This window comes from Ranitomeya variabilis, chromosome 4 (genome assembly GCF_051348905.1).
Source record: "Ranitomeya variabilis isolate aRanVar5 chromosome 4, aRanVar5.hap1, whole genome shotgun sequence".
NCBI classification, from domain to species: Eukaryota; Metazoa; Chordata; class Amphibia; order Anura; family Dendrobatidae; genus Ranitomeya; species Ranitomeya variabilis.
Window position 1 is genome coordinate 92,613,111 of NC_135235.1, and position 16,756 is coordinate 92,629,866.

At 44.5% G+C, this 16,756-nt stretch overlaps 1 protein-coding gene across 1 annotated transcript in view; it reads right to left on the reverse strand.

Annotated features, from left to right (window-relative positions):
* The window catches only part of RNLS (renalase, FAD dependent amine oxidase), a 215,480-nt gene that overhangs the window by 55,259 nt on the left and 143,465 nt on the right, over positions 1-16,756 (reverse strand). Inside the window, exon 5 of the mRNA XM_077258905.1 lies at positions 14,358-14,531. Coding sequence (XP_077115020.1) covers positions 14,358-14,531 — 174 coding nt within the window. The remainder of the gene's footprint in view (positions 1-14,357; positions 14,532-16,756) is intronic.

Genomic DNA, 16,756 nt, shown 5'->3' on the forward strand with positions numbered 1-16,756 from the left:
GAAGCAACAGATAGTGTGGGGGATGAGGGGGTTCCATATTCAGACCCTCATGAATTTCTGTGAAGAGCATCTCCAATATATCTATAGCCTTGGAAGTTCCAACGCATTATTGAAAACATATTGAATTCAATATGCACTGTGTAATTCTTTATTCCCCCTGTGGGGGTGCTGTAGTGAAATTAAACAATTGCTGTTAGCCTCTACGTATTACAGAATTTTGCTGGTTGTCTGAGCAGAAGGATACCCTACAATAATCTTGTCACCTGGACTCTCTTCTAACAGAGTAGACAATACAATAACGATATGAACAGTACAAATTAAAAATTAAGCACTAGGTTTAATGCAAATTTTCTCTCTTCTAGTAGAATCCCATTAGTGCCACTTAGTAAAGGTGTCTATCCCAAAGGTCAACAACATCTGACCCTCTAAAAAGTTTTGCAAACCCACTTGGTAAATTAGCCAACCTCATGTCTGCCCACAAATGGTTGTTTTTGGTTACTTATCCTTTATTAAAGTATTTAATCACTACTGGGCAACTCCTTAATTTTTTAGGCCGGCATACTTTCCTCTTCAACTAGAGTCACATCTCAGGTCTCCCTGCTGTGTCCAAGCGTGATCTGCTCTGATGGAATAGAGAAGGCTGTAGCCGCTGATTGACGCCGGGAGATACAGCGGGAGATTGTAGGAACGGAGCTGACCCAGGAGGTAACTATGCCATTTTGTGTTTATTTTGCAGACTGAAATGAACAACCCGTTTAATGCAGACATTGTTTGGCCGGCTGAATGAGAATCTAACAAATAGAAGACTTTCCAGTCCATTCTTCATTAAAATATTTCAAAACCTTTTATTCCATATCGAAAAAATTGTCCCTCACAATAAATCCAAATATAATGTAGATTACTACGCGTTTCAGACTAATGTAATCCATGATTAAGGTTTCTTTTTTTAGTCTGAAACGTGTAGGAACTACTTTATGTTTGGATTTATTGTGAAGGACAATTTTTACAATATGGAAAAAAAGGTTTTGAAATTTTGTAAATCAAGAATGATGTTGTATTTGGCCACAAAAATCAGGAGTGACATTTCTGTGCTGAGAATCATGAAAGCTTCAATCATGGTGAGCTGGACTAGACGTGTTTGCATCTGAACGAGAGTCGCCTTCTCTCGAAATCAGTAGATTTAAGCACTTTAGGGAACTTCTGCTTAATAGAGCAACCTTACTATGGCATGCCTTATTCGTAAGATTTAATATTCAGAACTGATGTACGGCTAACCTACTTTCTTCAAATCTTAATTTCCCTTTAAGTGCTGACAGGTTACTTCATTCTGCCCATGGCTTTTTTTTTTCCAGAGCACGATAACTTCACAAGAAAATTTGAACACCCAGGGCAATTAATTTGTCACTGAAGCCAAGGTTTTCCATAGATACAACCTCTAGACGCTGAGGTAGTTTGATATTTATAAACCAATTGAAAAAGAATGATGTCAGTGTTACACATGGACACCTTAGCTACACGGCAGCTTTACCCACCTAGAGATTCTCAGACCATCCAAGATGAAACTTTTCAGATATATACACTCCTCAACATTGAAGCTACAACATCAAGAAGGAAAAGTCATGGAATTATGGAAATCGCAGAATGAATAGACATGTTAACGATTTGCTACACTTATACCTCAGTGACATGCACAGTAAAGCAATGAAGTCTGTGTGAACAATCATTAGTGTGATCATTCGTTGGCATACAGTTTGCCTCTTCTGCCTCGTGCTCCAAGATAACTTGGGTTCTGGCCCTGCTCATTTTGGGTCCAGTGGCCGGTCCTATCAGTGATTGACAGCTATCAGTCATTGATAGGACTGCCCACTGGACTGAAAATCTCAGAAAGAGCAGAGGTTAAAATGATTGAATCCCAAGTCGTGATGAATCGGTCTCACACAAATTATATATCAATCTACTCGGCTCCCTCTGCTCTATAACATGGTGCCTGCAGATTGGGCTGCATTTTAATATTGATTATGGTACAAAGGTTGGAAAACTGTCATATTTGATCAACAGGTTTCCTTCAAATATTGGCTGAAAAAAATTGAACAAATAAACAGGCCTCATTAAAGGCCAATAACAGGAAAGAGTAAAAATCAGAAGCATTTGGACAATTCTTCTCTTGTGTCCCAGACCAGCTGTAAAAAAACATATTCGCATCCTGCTCAAAATGATTTGTCTTCTTAGATATTTCAATGAAGTGAGAAGGTTTACAGCCCCTTCAACTTTTTGCATTAGAAATAATCTTTAAAGTAAAAGCATCTGTAAAGTGTAAAAAGAAGTCAAACCATGTACTCTGTCCCCTGGAGGGACTGGGGATACTATCATAGGTACATACTGTATGTATGCAAAGTATTACTAAGGCCACGTTCACACGGAATACTGAGTTTTTTACCTCAGTATCTGTAAGACAAAACCAGGAGTGGGTGATAAATCCAGAAGTGGTGACGTGTTTCTATTATACTTTTCCTCTGACTGTTCCACTTCTGGTTTTGGCTTACAAATACTGAGGTAAAAAACTGACCAAATACTCATTTGTGTGCACTGACCAAATACTCATTTGTGTGCACGTTGCATAAAAGTTCTCTCACACTAGTGAAGTGACCGAGGGCAAGTTCGCCCATGTATATCCATGATCTGGCCCAGCAAAACTTCCACACTCAGATTCCATTTTAACAAACGTATCTTTACTGTTAAACATTTTCTTAACACAGCGGAACACAATTGTAGACAATACAAAAAATGCCTATTCACAGAATTAACGTGTAATAATAAACTTTCCCTCACTATCCCTATCCACACGTTACCAGTCTCTTTACTCCAGGAGGTTATCTTCCCACGTCGCAGGCCTGTCTGTCTCTGCAGGGATTAAACAAAGCTCCGTCTCTCAGGTCCAGACTGTAGTCCTTGGGGTACGGCAGGTAGGGGTGGAATATTCGGCCTCTCAACAGAGGACCCGCTTACAGTTCCTGGGAGCTGGATCTGAAAGTCAGCTTTCAAGAGAGGGGAATCGTCCAGGCAATCTGTTATATCGCATTCACAGGAGGGCACCAGCATACACAGACTTCTCTCTGCACAGACAGATTTCCCGGGCTCTTTTTCCTCTCTTCCTCCTTCCTGGTCACATGACATAACAGGGGGGAGCTTAGCCAATACAGTTTGTTTCTCTGTAATTACATTTGGTATAGGTATAACTTCTGGCCACACGGGGGCAGTGTCTGTCACAGATTCTATGTCAGCAGATCCTATGTCAATGATAACAGAACAGTCAGAGCCGGCCAGCTCATTACACGCCCCCCCACTTGAAGGTTGGCAGTCCCTGTCAACGACTGACTCCTGTGCGGCGATGGCTGTGGAGGTTGCAGGACCCGGCTGTGAAGAGGGCCACACATATTGGTCTCTGTAGGACTGTCCCGGGGGCACTCCTGCGGTGGTCCTAGCTGTCCGCCTAACGGGTGCTAATCTCTCTCCCCGATCAGTCACTCCACTCTCTGCCCCAGTCGGTAAGTCAGTCGAGGAGGTAAGGGTATCAGACGTGTCAGTCAGGCGAGCCGGGGTAGGTATGTCTTCTACCTCTACATCCCCGGTATCGGTGTCTCCCACAGTATTAGTGATATCCATCTCTCTAGGTATCACAGGAGGGGAGTCAGGCTGAGAACGGCAGGGGCGCAACATGTTACGGTGCAGGGTGCGGAGGCTGCCGCTGTCTTCGCCTTGTACTTGGTAGATGGGGCCATCAGGGTACGGGTGTCCAATTATTCGATAGACTTCGGTCTCCCACTTGGGCCGGAGTTTTCCTTGCGGTTTCTTTATACGAACTAGGACTAGTTGACCCACACTCAGTAGGTCTTCTTGTACTGGAAGTGGATCAGTGTGGACCTGGTCCTGGATCTGCTGTTCCACCAGCCGGTAGACAGTTTCCATCCTTTGACGGTGTGCTTGTAGCCAGGAAGGATAGGTACCACAGGTGTCTTCATCAGAGTTAGACAGGTGTAGCTCATGGATGCCTTTGCCTGGGCGGCCAAACAGGAGGGTGTAAGGCGTGTATCCGGTGACAGAATGGACTTGATTGTTATAGGCCCACAGCAGTTCTGGGAGGAATCGAGGCCAGTCGGGCTTTTTGTCTTCTGCTAAGGTTCGGATCAGTTGTAAGAGAGTCCGGTTGAAACGTTCACAGGCGCCATTCCCTTGTGGATGATACGGGGTGGTCCTGGACTTCTTGATTCCATACATCTGCTGAAGTTCTTCAATGACTCGCCCTTCGAAACACGCCCCCTGATCCGAGTGCAGCCGCTCCGGACACCCGTAGACCCGAACGAAGTGTTGACAGATGGCCTGTGCAGCTGATTCGGCAGTCTGATCTTTGGTAGCAACAGCGACGGCGAATTTCGTGAAGTGGTCCACCATCACCAGACAGTACTGGTAGCCACTATTCGCCGTTCCGATCAACAGATAGTCCACCATCAACAACTCGAGGGGCCTGGATGTGCTAATGGTCTGGACAGGTGCACGCTGCTCAGTAGACTTGTGGAGTTCACATGTACGACAGCTCAGGCAGACGTTTTCAACCAGCTTACGGAGTCCTGGGCAAAAAATGAATTGCTGGGTCCACCGGAGGGTCTTGTCTACGCCGAAGTGGCCGTTCCTTCTGTGGGCTTCAGCCACCATCTCATGGGCTAGCTGCACCGGGACGACAATCTGCAAACATTCTTCCAGCATGTGGGATAAAAGGACCCTGCGATACAAGACTCCATCCTTCACGATCAGCCGATCCCATTGTGCAAGTAGGGCAGAGGCCCTGGTTGATAGTCGGGCTCTTACTTCGGAGGGTGGTTTCTCTTGTGTCTTCACATACTGTTTCAGTAAGACGTGTTCAGGGTCTCGATCTTGAAGCTTGGCCCATTCTTGTTGGGACAGGGGGGATCCCACTACGGCTTCAATCCCGCCTACAGCATACTGGCGGCTATCTTCTATTTGTTTAGCTAGCCGGGCAAAGTCGGGCAGTTCATCTTCCTCCAACTCTTCATCCCGGTTCCCCACTGGCGGGGATGAGGTCACTCTGGAAAGGCTGTCAGCATTCTGATTCTCCTTCCCCGCTCTGTATTTAATTTTGTATTGGAATCTAGAGAGCCTTGCCATCCAGCGCTGTTCCATTGCCCCTAGTTTGGCATTTTCTAGGTGGGCAAGAGGATTGTTGTCTGTCACGACCAGCACCTCCGCTCCTGTCAGGTAGCCAGCAAATTTCTCTGTCATAGCCCAGGTCAGGGCCAGGAGTTCCAGGCGGAAAGAGCTGTAGTTGACGGGGTTCTTTTCGGTATCACGGAGGGATCTACTGGCATAGGCTATTACGCGTTCCTTGTTATCTTGGACTTGGGAGAGGACCGCCCCGAGACCTTGAAGGCTGGCGTCGGTGTATAACTGGAACGGCAAGGTGTAGTCCGCAAATGCCAGAATAGGGGGTGATGTCAGAGCAGTTTGAAGCGCCCGGAAGGATTTTTCTTGGTCGGGCCCCCAGCTGATGCGTCGTCCTCTGGGACTGTTCGCGGTCCCTCGGAGGGTCTCATGCAGTGGTTCCGCAAGCCGGGCAAAGTCCTTGACAAATCGGCGGTAATAGCCCGCTAGCCCCAGGAAAGCCTGGACTTCTTTGATGGTAGTTGGTTGTGGCCATTCTCGGACAGCTGCTATCTTCTCTGGAGAGGGTTGGACACCTTCGGCTGAGATCCGGTGTCCCAGGTAATCGATCTCCTGCTGGAATAGACGGCACTTGCTGGGCTTCAACTTCAAGCCGTGTTTCTTCAAGCGCTGGAACACTTTGCCAAGCTTGTGAAGGTGATCCTCAAAGGTGGCGGAGTATACCACGATGTCATCAAGGTATATCAGCGTGAATTCGAAGTTGAAATCTCCCAGACAGCGTTCCATCAGTCTTTGAAAGGTCCCTGGTGCGTTACTCAAGCCGAATGGCATCCGGTCAAACTCGTACAGGCCCATGGGAAGGATGAAGGCGGTCTTTTCTCTGTCCCTCTCACTCATGGGGACCTGCCAATATCCACTGGCCAAGTCTAGAGACGAAAAATATTTGGCCTTTTTTAGGGCGGTCAGTGACTCTTCGATCCGGGGGAGTGGATAGGAGTCCCGGATCGTGCAAGCGTTCAGCCGACGGTAGTCTACGCAAAATCTCAGGGATCCATCTTTCTTTTTGACTATCACCACGGGTGCAGCCCATGGGCTCTGGCTCTCCCGCACCACTCCGGCGTGTAGCATAGATTCTAAGAGGCTTTTCACCTCCTGGTATTGTTGAGGTGGTATTTGTCGGTACCTCTCGCGAATAGGGGCAGTGTCGCCCGTGGGAATCTCGTGTTGGATACTGGTGGTGTACCCGAAGTCAGTGTCATGCTTTGCAAAGGAGTCTTGGTGTTCTCGCAGTAGTTTCTCCATTTGAGACACTTCCTGTTTGGTGTACTGGGAAGGGTCCAGTTGCACTTTTTCCAGTAGTTTTCGCCCAATGTCTTCATCATCTGCTTGAGCATTTATGGCTGAGACAGTTACCGTCCGGCCATCTTCTGTAGACGGGGTGAATTGTAAGGGTCCCATGGGGTTCACTTCTGTGGGTAGAGCATATACTCTGGCAAGTTGCATACCAGCCTCGAGAGCTACACCTACGTCTGCGGTGTTGTTTAGCCTGACAGGGACTCTTCCGTTCCTCACGACGGCTAGGGTGCGGGCGACTAGTGGGTTTAGCTTACCCCCACTTGGAGCCCTCGGTTCGATTAACACTTCAACTCCTTCAAGTTGTCGGTTGGTGTTAAGAGGCAGGGAAATGACTGTCTCTTTTTCAGCGGGCAAAGTAATCCGGGTACAGCGGGGCACTTTAATGGCTGCTAGGGGTAGTTGTTCCTTTGCCATCTGTTGAAGTCCAACGGTCCGGATTACGCGCTGGAACGCCAGACGAGTTGGTTTATGTTTGGTAACTTTCTGCCAGTACTTGGGCCCTTTTCTTTTCAACAGCATAAGATCCAGGTCTTTCAAGATATTCATTCCGATTATTACTGGAGTCTCGGAGCCGAAGCCTTCCTTGACAATGACGATTCCTCGTTTCCCTAGGTCTTGTCCACAGGCCTTCGTATCCATCCAGGCGACTCCGGTTACTGGAATGGGTAGGTTATTAGCCGCAATTATCTTAATGGTGGTATCTGGATCACAAGCAGTCCTTGGTTTGAGGTACTTTTCATAAAACTGTTCAGAGATCGTGGTCACTTGCGACCCAGTGTCCATCAATCCTTGTACTGCAACTCCCTCCAGAATAACTTCAAGTGTAGGACTACTCGAGGCAAGATTACTCCGTTGCTGGCTCTGTTTTTCTACACCCCATTCTCTGTCCCCCCCTGCTGCTCGAGCCTCAGCTGCAGGGGTGTCTAGTTTAACGGCGGCCATTGTGGTGAGACCTGGCGTGGCGGCTCTGCTCGTGGATGTAGCTGATATTCTGTTCGTCGTGGTAACTGATGGTTTGTTCGTTGAGGACAACGATTCGCCCTATGACGGGGGTCACCACATGACCAACACGGTCCCGCAGGACGGCTAGGTTGCATCCGCTGGTCTCTCTGCCGTTCTAGTGTTAACTGTGACACCTGTTGCTGTAAATCTGCTACCATCTGTTTCAGCTCCTCGGTGTCGCTGTTGGGCTGTTTAATGTCTAATATGGATCTGCACGCAGCGCTTTGAGTCCCCACATCCATGACGGGTCCCCTAGAACGTTCTATGGCTTCCTGCTTGACTTCAGCGAAGGTGAGAGTCGGCGTCATCCGAATCAAGTCCTGTAGCGTACGGTTAAGATACTGGTCTCTCAGCCCTATAACGAATTGGTCTCTCAGTACCAGGTCACGAGGAGCTATAGTAGCCAGTTGTTCCCCTCTTGCACAGACTTGTTCAAGGAGTACCTGAAGGGCATTTGCATACTGGGGAATGTCTTCCCATTCAAGCTGTGTCCGTCTAAAGAACAGGTATCGCAGTGTTCCCTGGTACGTAGTAGGTCCATAGGTCTTTTCCAGCACCCGCACCAAATCCTCTAACACACGCTGCCCCCTGACCGTCTCCAGTCTGACTGTCGTCCATGCCTCCCCCTCTAGCGTCAGTACCGCCATTTCTGCCAAGGTCTTAGGGTCAATATTATACATTTCTCCCAGTATCCGCACTTGTTCCGCCCACTCTGGTACGGGGTAGTTTCGCCCGCCAAATTTCCTGACCTGGTTTACAATGGACACCGGCGGCGGTTTCTGACTGTATACTGGGCCTGGGTGGGAATCTTGCTGGGCACAGATCCTGCCGACTACGCCAGATGAAGTGACCGAGGGCAAGTTCGCCCATGTATATCCATGATCTGGCCCAGCAAAACTTCCACACTCAGATTCCATTTTAACAAACGTATCTTTACTGTTAAACATTTTCTTAACACAGCGGAACACAATTGTAGACAATACAAAAAATGCCTATTCACAGAATTAACGTGTAATAATAAACTTTCCCTCACTATCCCTATCCACACGTTACCAGTCTCTTTACTCCAGGAGGTTATCTTCCCACGTCGCAGGCCTGTCTGTCTCTGCAGGGATTAAACAAAGCTCCGTCTCTCAGGTCCAGACTGTAGTCCTTGGGGTACGGCAGGTAGGGGTGGAATATTCGGCCTCTCAACAGAGGACCCGCTTACAGTTCCTGGGAGCTGGATCTGAAAGTCAGCTTTCAAGAGAGGGGAATCGTCCAGGCAATCTGTTATATCGCATTCACAGGAGGGCACCAGCATACACAGACTTCTCTCTGCACAGACAGATTTCCCGGGCTCTTTTTCCTCTCTTCCTCCTTCCTGGTCACATGACATAACAGGGGGGAGCTTAGCCAATACAGTTTGTTTCTCTGTAATTACATTTGGTATAGGTATAACTTCTGGCCACACGGGGGCAGTGTCTGTCACAGATTCTATGTCAGCAGATCCTATGTCAATGATAACAGAACAGTCAGAGCCGGCCAGCTCATTACACTAGCATATTAAAAAAAAAAAAAAATTGGCCACATTCTCATCCAGCAGAGCGGGACGATTTTTTCCTCACTTGTCGTCTGTAATAGTTTTTCTTTTCTGATGTTAGAACGGTTTATACAATTTTATTTTTTTGAAATGTATACATTGCTGAGATCATTTGGAATCAATGGATGTTTAATCAGAAGCCATAAAATAAATTCTTAGTTATGTTTCATCCTTTATGTTTCCATACAGGCCTCAGTGTTCCTACTCTTCCATTGTTGTTCCTGTACATATACCTATAATAGGCGGTTTGTCTCCTGCAGACACAGGACTCAGGGCCGGTTTTAGGCAAAGTGGGGCCGTAGGCAAAATTTTAAAATGGGGCCCCAAATGCTCACATATTGCATATCACACAGAAGCATTTCGGCTGTATTTACATGCGCTGAGTTCAGGCTGCTAAACGAGTGTGATCAACAATATTGAAGTTGTTCGCTTGTTTCCCGGCCTATTTACACCAACTGAGAAAGAATGGTGAGAACAGAACAATCATTATTAGATCAATCTGTCCCCATACAGTATCATGTTATCAGCAGCATATCTACAGTTTACACCAGCGATGTGCTGCTGAGAACAATGATTTTTGTTCCCGCATAAACAATCACTCGATGAATATGCAGCATTTTGCATGTTTAGTATAATACACCCCATATTTCTCTACATAGTATAATGTGCATCACAGTCCTCCATATTGTAAAATGCAAACCCCATAGTCCTCCATATAATATAATGTTCCCCATAGTCCTCCACATAGTATAATACACTCCCCATAGTCCTCCATATAGTATAATACACTCCCTATAGTCCTCCATATATTAAAATAGACTCCTCAGTCCTCCATATAGTATTATACACTACTCATAGTCCTCCATATAGTATAATACACTCCCCATAGTCCTCCATATAGTATAATACACTTCTTATAGTCCTCCATATAATATACTATATGGAGGACTATAGGGAATGTATTATACTACACGGAGGACTATAGGGAGTGTATTATACTATATGGAGGACTATGGAGAGTGTATTATACTATATAGAGGACTATGGGTAGGGTATAATACTATATAGAGGACTGTGGAGACTATTTTAATATATGGAGGACCATAGGAAGTGTATTATACTATATGGAGGACTATAAGGAGTGTATTATACTATATGGAGGACTATGGAGAGTGTACTATACTATATGGAGGACTATGAGTAGTGTATAATACTATATGGAGGACTGAGGAGTGTATTTTAATTTATGGAGGACTATAGGGAGCATATTATACTATATGGAGGACTATGGGAAGTGTATTATACTATATGGAGGATTATAAGAAGTGTATTATACTATAGGGAGGACTATGGGGAGTGTATTATACTATATGGAGGACTATGGGTAGTGTAATACACTCATCATAATCCTCCATATAGTATAACACACTCCCCATAGTATAATATGCTCCCTATAGTCCTACATATATTTAAATACACTCCTCAGTCCTCCATATAGTATTATACACAACCCATAGTCCTCCATATAGTATAATACACTCCTCAATCCTCCATATAGTATTATACACTACCCATAGTCCTCCATATAGTATAATACACTGCTCAGTCCTCCATATATTAAAATACACTCCTCAGTCCTCCATATAGTATAATTCACTCCTCAGTCCTCCATATAGTATAATACACTTCTCATAGTCCTCCATATATTAAAATACACTCCTCAGTCCTCCATATGGTATTATACACTACCCATAGTCCTCCATATAGTATAATACACTGCTCAGTCCTCCATATATTAAAATACACTCCACAGTCTTCCATATAGTATAATACACTCCTCAGTCCTCCATATAGTATAATACACTTCTCATAGTCTTCCATACATTAAAATACACTGCTCACTCCTCTATATAATACACTCCTCATAGTGCTCCATATCGCATAATGCACTGCCATAGTCATCCATGTAGTACAATTCACTTCCCATAGTATAATGCACCCCATAGTTCTTCATATAGTGTAATGTATTCTCCATAGTCCTCGATACAGTATAATGCAGCCCACATATAGTATAATGCTGCCACCCCACAGAGTATAATGCAGCCACCCCACAGAGTGTAAAGCAGCCACCCCACAGAATATAATGTAGCCCCCTGAGTATATTGCAACCTCGCCATACAATATAATGTAACCCCCCTAGAATATAATGCAGCCCAATCATATAGTATAATGCAACCCCTACATGGAAAATATGGCAGCAACCTCAGAGTATAATGCAGCCCCCCATAGGATATAATTCAACCCCCAAGAGAATATAATGTAGCCCCTCCATAGAATATAATGTAGCCCCCTCATAGAGTATAATGAAGCCTCCCATACAATATAATCTAGCCCCCCATAGAATACAATGTAGCCCTGTCAGAGTATGATGCAATCACCCCTCATAGAATATAATAAATTTAATACATAGAATAAATGTAATACATAGAATATAATGTAGCCCCCCAGAGAATATAATACAGCCCACCTCCCCAAAGAATATAATGTAGCCCCATCAAAGAGTTTGATGCAATTCCCCTCATAGAATATAATACAGCCCCCATAGAAAATAATGTAGACCCCCATATAATACAGCCCCCATATAATATAATACAGCCCCCCATAGAATATAATATAGGCCCCATAGAATATAATACAGCCCCTCATAGAATATAATACAGCCCTCCCCATAGAATATAATGTAGGCCCCAGAGAATATAATACAGCCCCCCATAGAATATAATACAGCCCCCACATAAAATATAATACAGCCCCCCATAGAATATAATACAGCCCCCATAGAATATAATACTGCCCCCATTGAATATAATGTAGGCCCCCATAGAATCTAATACAGCCCCCCATAGAATTTAATACAGCCCCCCATAGAATATAATGTAGGCCCCCATAGAATCTAATGCAGCCCCCCATAGAATATAATGTAGACCCCCATAGAATCTAATACAACCCCCCTAGAATATAATACAGCCCCCCATAGAGTATAATGTAGCTGACCCCTCCCCTCACTCATATATATATATTTTTTTATAAAACCACAATCCTCACCTCTCCTCGTGTCCCGCTCTGCTCCAGGCTTGGCTCCGGTCTCAGAAGCTGCAGTCTGCCTGGCATACAGCCGGTACACAATGATGTGATGTCATCGTGCACCTGCTGTGTCAGAGGCAGAGGAGAATGGTGGGAGAGGGAGCGTCAGCTGACACTCTCTCCTCCATCATTGCATTGAACTGTACCGGCATCTAGATGCCAGTATAGTTGAATGAGTCGGCGCTGGCGGGGGGAGTCAACACTGGCGGGAGGAGTCAGCGCTGGCGGCAGACAACTGGCTGGGGCCCCTGGGGGAGCGGGGGCCCTAGGCAGCTTCCTGGTCTGCCTGCCACTAATGCTTGCCCTGACAGGACTCTCTGAGGTCCAGGACTAGAGATGAGCAAATTTGCTCGGGTTCCCTTTTATTCGGCAAGCTATAGCGCTTGCCGAATAAGCTGCAGAGGAAACCTGGCTTCCTGGATCGCACCAGCCAATCAACTGATCGGCTCCGCAGCTGCATGTGTCGCGGCTGTGTGACAGTCACGACACATGCATGGAGAGCCCAACAAACAGGCCCTCCATGTACAGTACAGAGCAAAAGTTTGGACACACCTTCTCGTTTAAAGATTTTTCTGTATTTTCATGACTAAGAAAATTGTAAATTCACACTGAAGGCATCAAAACTATGAATCAACACATGTGGAATTATATACTTAACAAAAAACAACTGAAAATATGTCTTATATTCTAGGTTCTTCAAAATTGCCACCTTTTGCTTTGATTACTGCTTTGCACACTCTTGGCATTCTCTTGATGAACCTAAAGAGGTAGTCACCGGAAATGGTTTTCACTTCACAGGTGTGCCCTGTCAGGTTTAATAAGTGGGATTTCTTGCCTTACAAATAGGGTTGGGACCATCAGTTGTGTTGTGCAAAAGTCCTGGTGGATTCACAGCTGATAGTCCTACTGAATAGACTGTTAGAATTTGTATTATGGCTAGAAAAAAGCAGCTAAGAAAAATGAGTGGCCATCATTACTTTAAGAAATGAAGGTCAGTCAGTCTGAAAAATTGGGAAAACTTTGAAAGTGTCCCCAAGTGCAGTGGCAAAAACCATCAAGCGCCTCAGAGAAACTGGCTCACATGAGGACCGCCCCAGGAAAGGAAGACCAAGAGTCACCTCTGCTTCTGAGGATAAGTTTATCCGAGTCACCAGCCTCAGAAATCGCAGGTTAATAGCAGCTCAGATTAGAGACCAGGTCAATGCCACACAGAGTTCTAGCAGCAGACACATCACTACAACAACTGTTAAGAGGAGACTTTGTGCAGCAGGCCTTCATGGTAAAATAGCTGCTAGGAAACCACTGCTAAGGACAGGCAACAAGCAGAAGAGACTTGTTTGGGCTAAAGAACACAAGGAATGGACATTAGACCAGTGGAAATCTGTGCGTGTGATTTAAACCACTACATACATATTCTAGAATACCCGATGCGTTAGAATCGGGCCACCATCTAGTATATAATATACATCTTCATTTTTTCTGTAACATTTATGCAAACATTAAATTCACACCAAAACTCTCCTAGAGTATAATATAACTATGTATTAAGGAAAAAAATTTAAAAGTCGTACAAAGGGAGAAACACCTGTCATGGATATGCAGATTCTGTAAGAAGATTACATGCTAGGTGGCTGCACCAAGTATTGAGAAGAGGTGCAAGATGCCACAGGTATGCTCATCGCTGTGAGGATGATTTGACTTGATGTGTCTGTGAGATTGCAGCTTTGCAGTACTAATACACTAAAATGTCATCCACTGCCTCCTCCAATGTGGCTGGCATTGTCACTGCAAACCATCAATGCATGGACAACCCATTGGTTTCCAAACATTATCCCGCGAACAGGTGCATGTAAAATTTCCTTGCAATGAAAGGGTGTACATTATCCCGCGAACAGGTGCATGTAAAATTTCCTTGCAATGAAAGGGTGTGGGAATAGCATGGAGTGTCCACATGGTGACAACATACATGTCAAACAAGGATTATGGCTGCATCCAGTACACATTCTCTTCAGAGCAGCAGTACTCAATGAAGCACCATATCTGCTGATCCCCACCCTCTATTGTCCCTGTGTTTAGGAGGAATAATGGAACCACTGACCTACATTGCGTTTTTTATTATCAATGGAGATGAAGCGTATGCAAGGATTATCATTGATGTACTTTGCTGCCCAGGGGACATCAATCTGCGTGCCAGCTTCATAAAAGAGTCCCAAAGCATATCGGGAGGAGTAGCTCACAGTTTCCAGTTGCCGCCTTTGGCTTTCCTTAATTACTGTAAGACAAAAAATATATATAAATAAATGACGATATGCAATATTCAGCACGTTGATGGATTGCAGACTACGTTTATCATCATGCTTAGTCATTAATATATATATTTATATTTAGCAATGAATCTCGGCGATGCATTCACAGAAGAAAATGCATATAACATACAGTATGTTATACCTGTGTTTAGGAAGATGTAAATTATGTAGAATAAAGATTAGTCACATTCAGGCTGTGTGCACACGTCAGGATTTTCTGCAGAATTTTCCTGAACAAAACCGGACTTTTTCTGCAGGAAATCCGCATGCATTTTCTTCGCAGTTTTTGACACGTTTTTTGCGCGTTTTGTTTCCGGAGCTTCCCAATGCATTAAATAGCGTGAAAAACGCGAAAAATCCGCAAAATTATGAACATGCTGCGTTTTTTACAGCAATGCGGGGTTTTTTTGGCGGAAAAAAAACGCATCATGTGCACAAAAATTGCAGAATGCATTAAAAATAATGGGATGATTATGTATGCGCTTTTAAAGCATTTTTCCCACGGAACAACAAAAACGCGAAAAATCCTGAACGTGTGCACATAGCCTCTATTGGGTTTCCACATTGAGCCCCTTTTTGGAATACAATGCATTAGATAACCGGTTACATACATCTCTTGTGTTACTATTTATTAGTTTGTTACGTTATTCATCATTGTGTTTGTTTCGTACAACACTGAAGTGAATCTGTCACCAGGTTTTTTGCTACCCCATCTTAGGGCAGCATAATGTAGGGGCAGAGACTCTGATTCCAGCTATGTAGCACTTACTGGGCTTCTTGCTGAATCTTCAGTTTAATCGTCTGCAGATCTGCCAGTTCTCTGAATGCCAAGCTCTGTATAACCCTGCCCCTGCTGCTTATTGGCATATTTCTGGCCATGCACAGTGTACACAGAAAGCTGAAAATCAGTAGTGTGTAGGGCTATACAGTTCATAAATTTCCAGCATAAAGAAAAACAAACAGCCTTTGCTTCAGCATAAAGGTAAGACAAAAATAAACAAACAGCAATATGGGATCAAACAACGGGCTCATCCGTTCTAAATTAAATCCAGTCCTAGCCTCTGGCAGAGACTGCCTGCTTACAATAGACACCACTGAGGCAGAACAGTTGCCTTAAATAGGCCCTTCAAATCCCAGAGTGGAAGTATGGAAGTAACTAGTCCCACCCAGCTCTTCTGGCTGCTCCTAAAACCCGGACCCCAAAATTTGGGCCATTAAAAAAAAAAATAGTAGCTACTGGAGCCTTCTTTTCTGGGACTCAAATTACTGAGGCTAACCTGACATACACCTCCAGGATCTTGCCATTAATTTGTAAAGATTACATTCTCACAATGATGTAATCTGTGGGTTCATGCCAAATATTGATGAGTTTATGTACAATAGGTACTTGAAGAGGATGTTTCACCACATTGTTCATGTTGAACTGGACACAGGATGCAATAGTGTCTGTAGAGCAGAATAAAACATTTGTTTTTTTATTTTGCCTCTCTGTTGTGGAGATATTAGCAAACAAAGTATTTGGCACCTAAACAGTTATTTTTTTTAAGTCTAAATGGGCATTACCACAGATTTTACTGGGGGGGGGTGTACGTCCTCTTTCTGACATTAGCCAATCATAAGTGGGTAGCAACACACCTGGGAAAGAACACCCCCCACAATAGCACTGACAAACAGTCTGCTCTCCCCTCTGCAGTGTGATGACGATTGCTGACGCACAGCAGACCTGAGTGTGATTAACTGAGAGCTTTCAGCTTTCAACTCTCATTACAAACACTTCTAGTAGCTGATTGTTGCTGCCTGCTTTTAATTAGTCAGCATCAGAAAGAGTAAGAAATATACGCCCCCAGTGAAATCTCTCTGGTAGTGCCCACTTGGAAAATAACTGTTTAAGTTCCATATGTTTGCTAATCTCTCTGCAACGGTGATGCAAAATAAAACAACATTTTTTTTTATTCTGCTCTTCATGGCCTTTTTAAAAACGTAAGACTTTTTTTTACATTCCGACACTTATCCAATTATGCTGGTCTTTATTCCTGGTCCTATCTCGACAAATGAAATGGTAGGAAAGGCCTGATTTGCCAATTTCTAACCTTAGTGTTAACCAGCCTTAGGCCTCTTTCACACGTCAGTGTCTCCGGTACGTGTAGTGACAGTTTTCTCACGTACCGGAGACACTGACACACGTAGACCC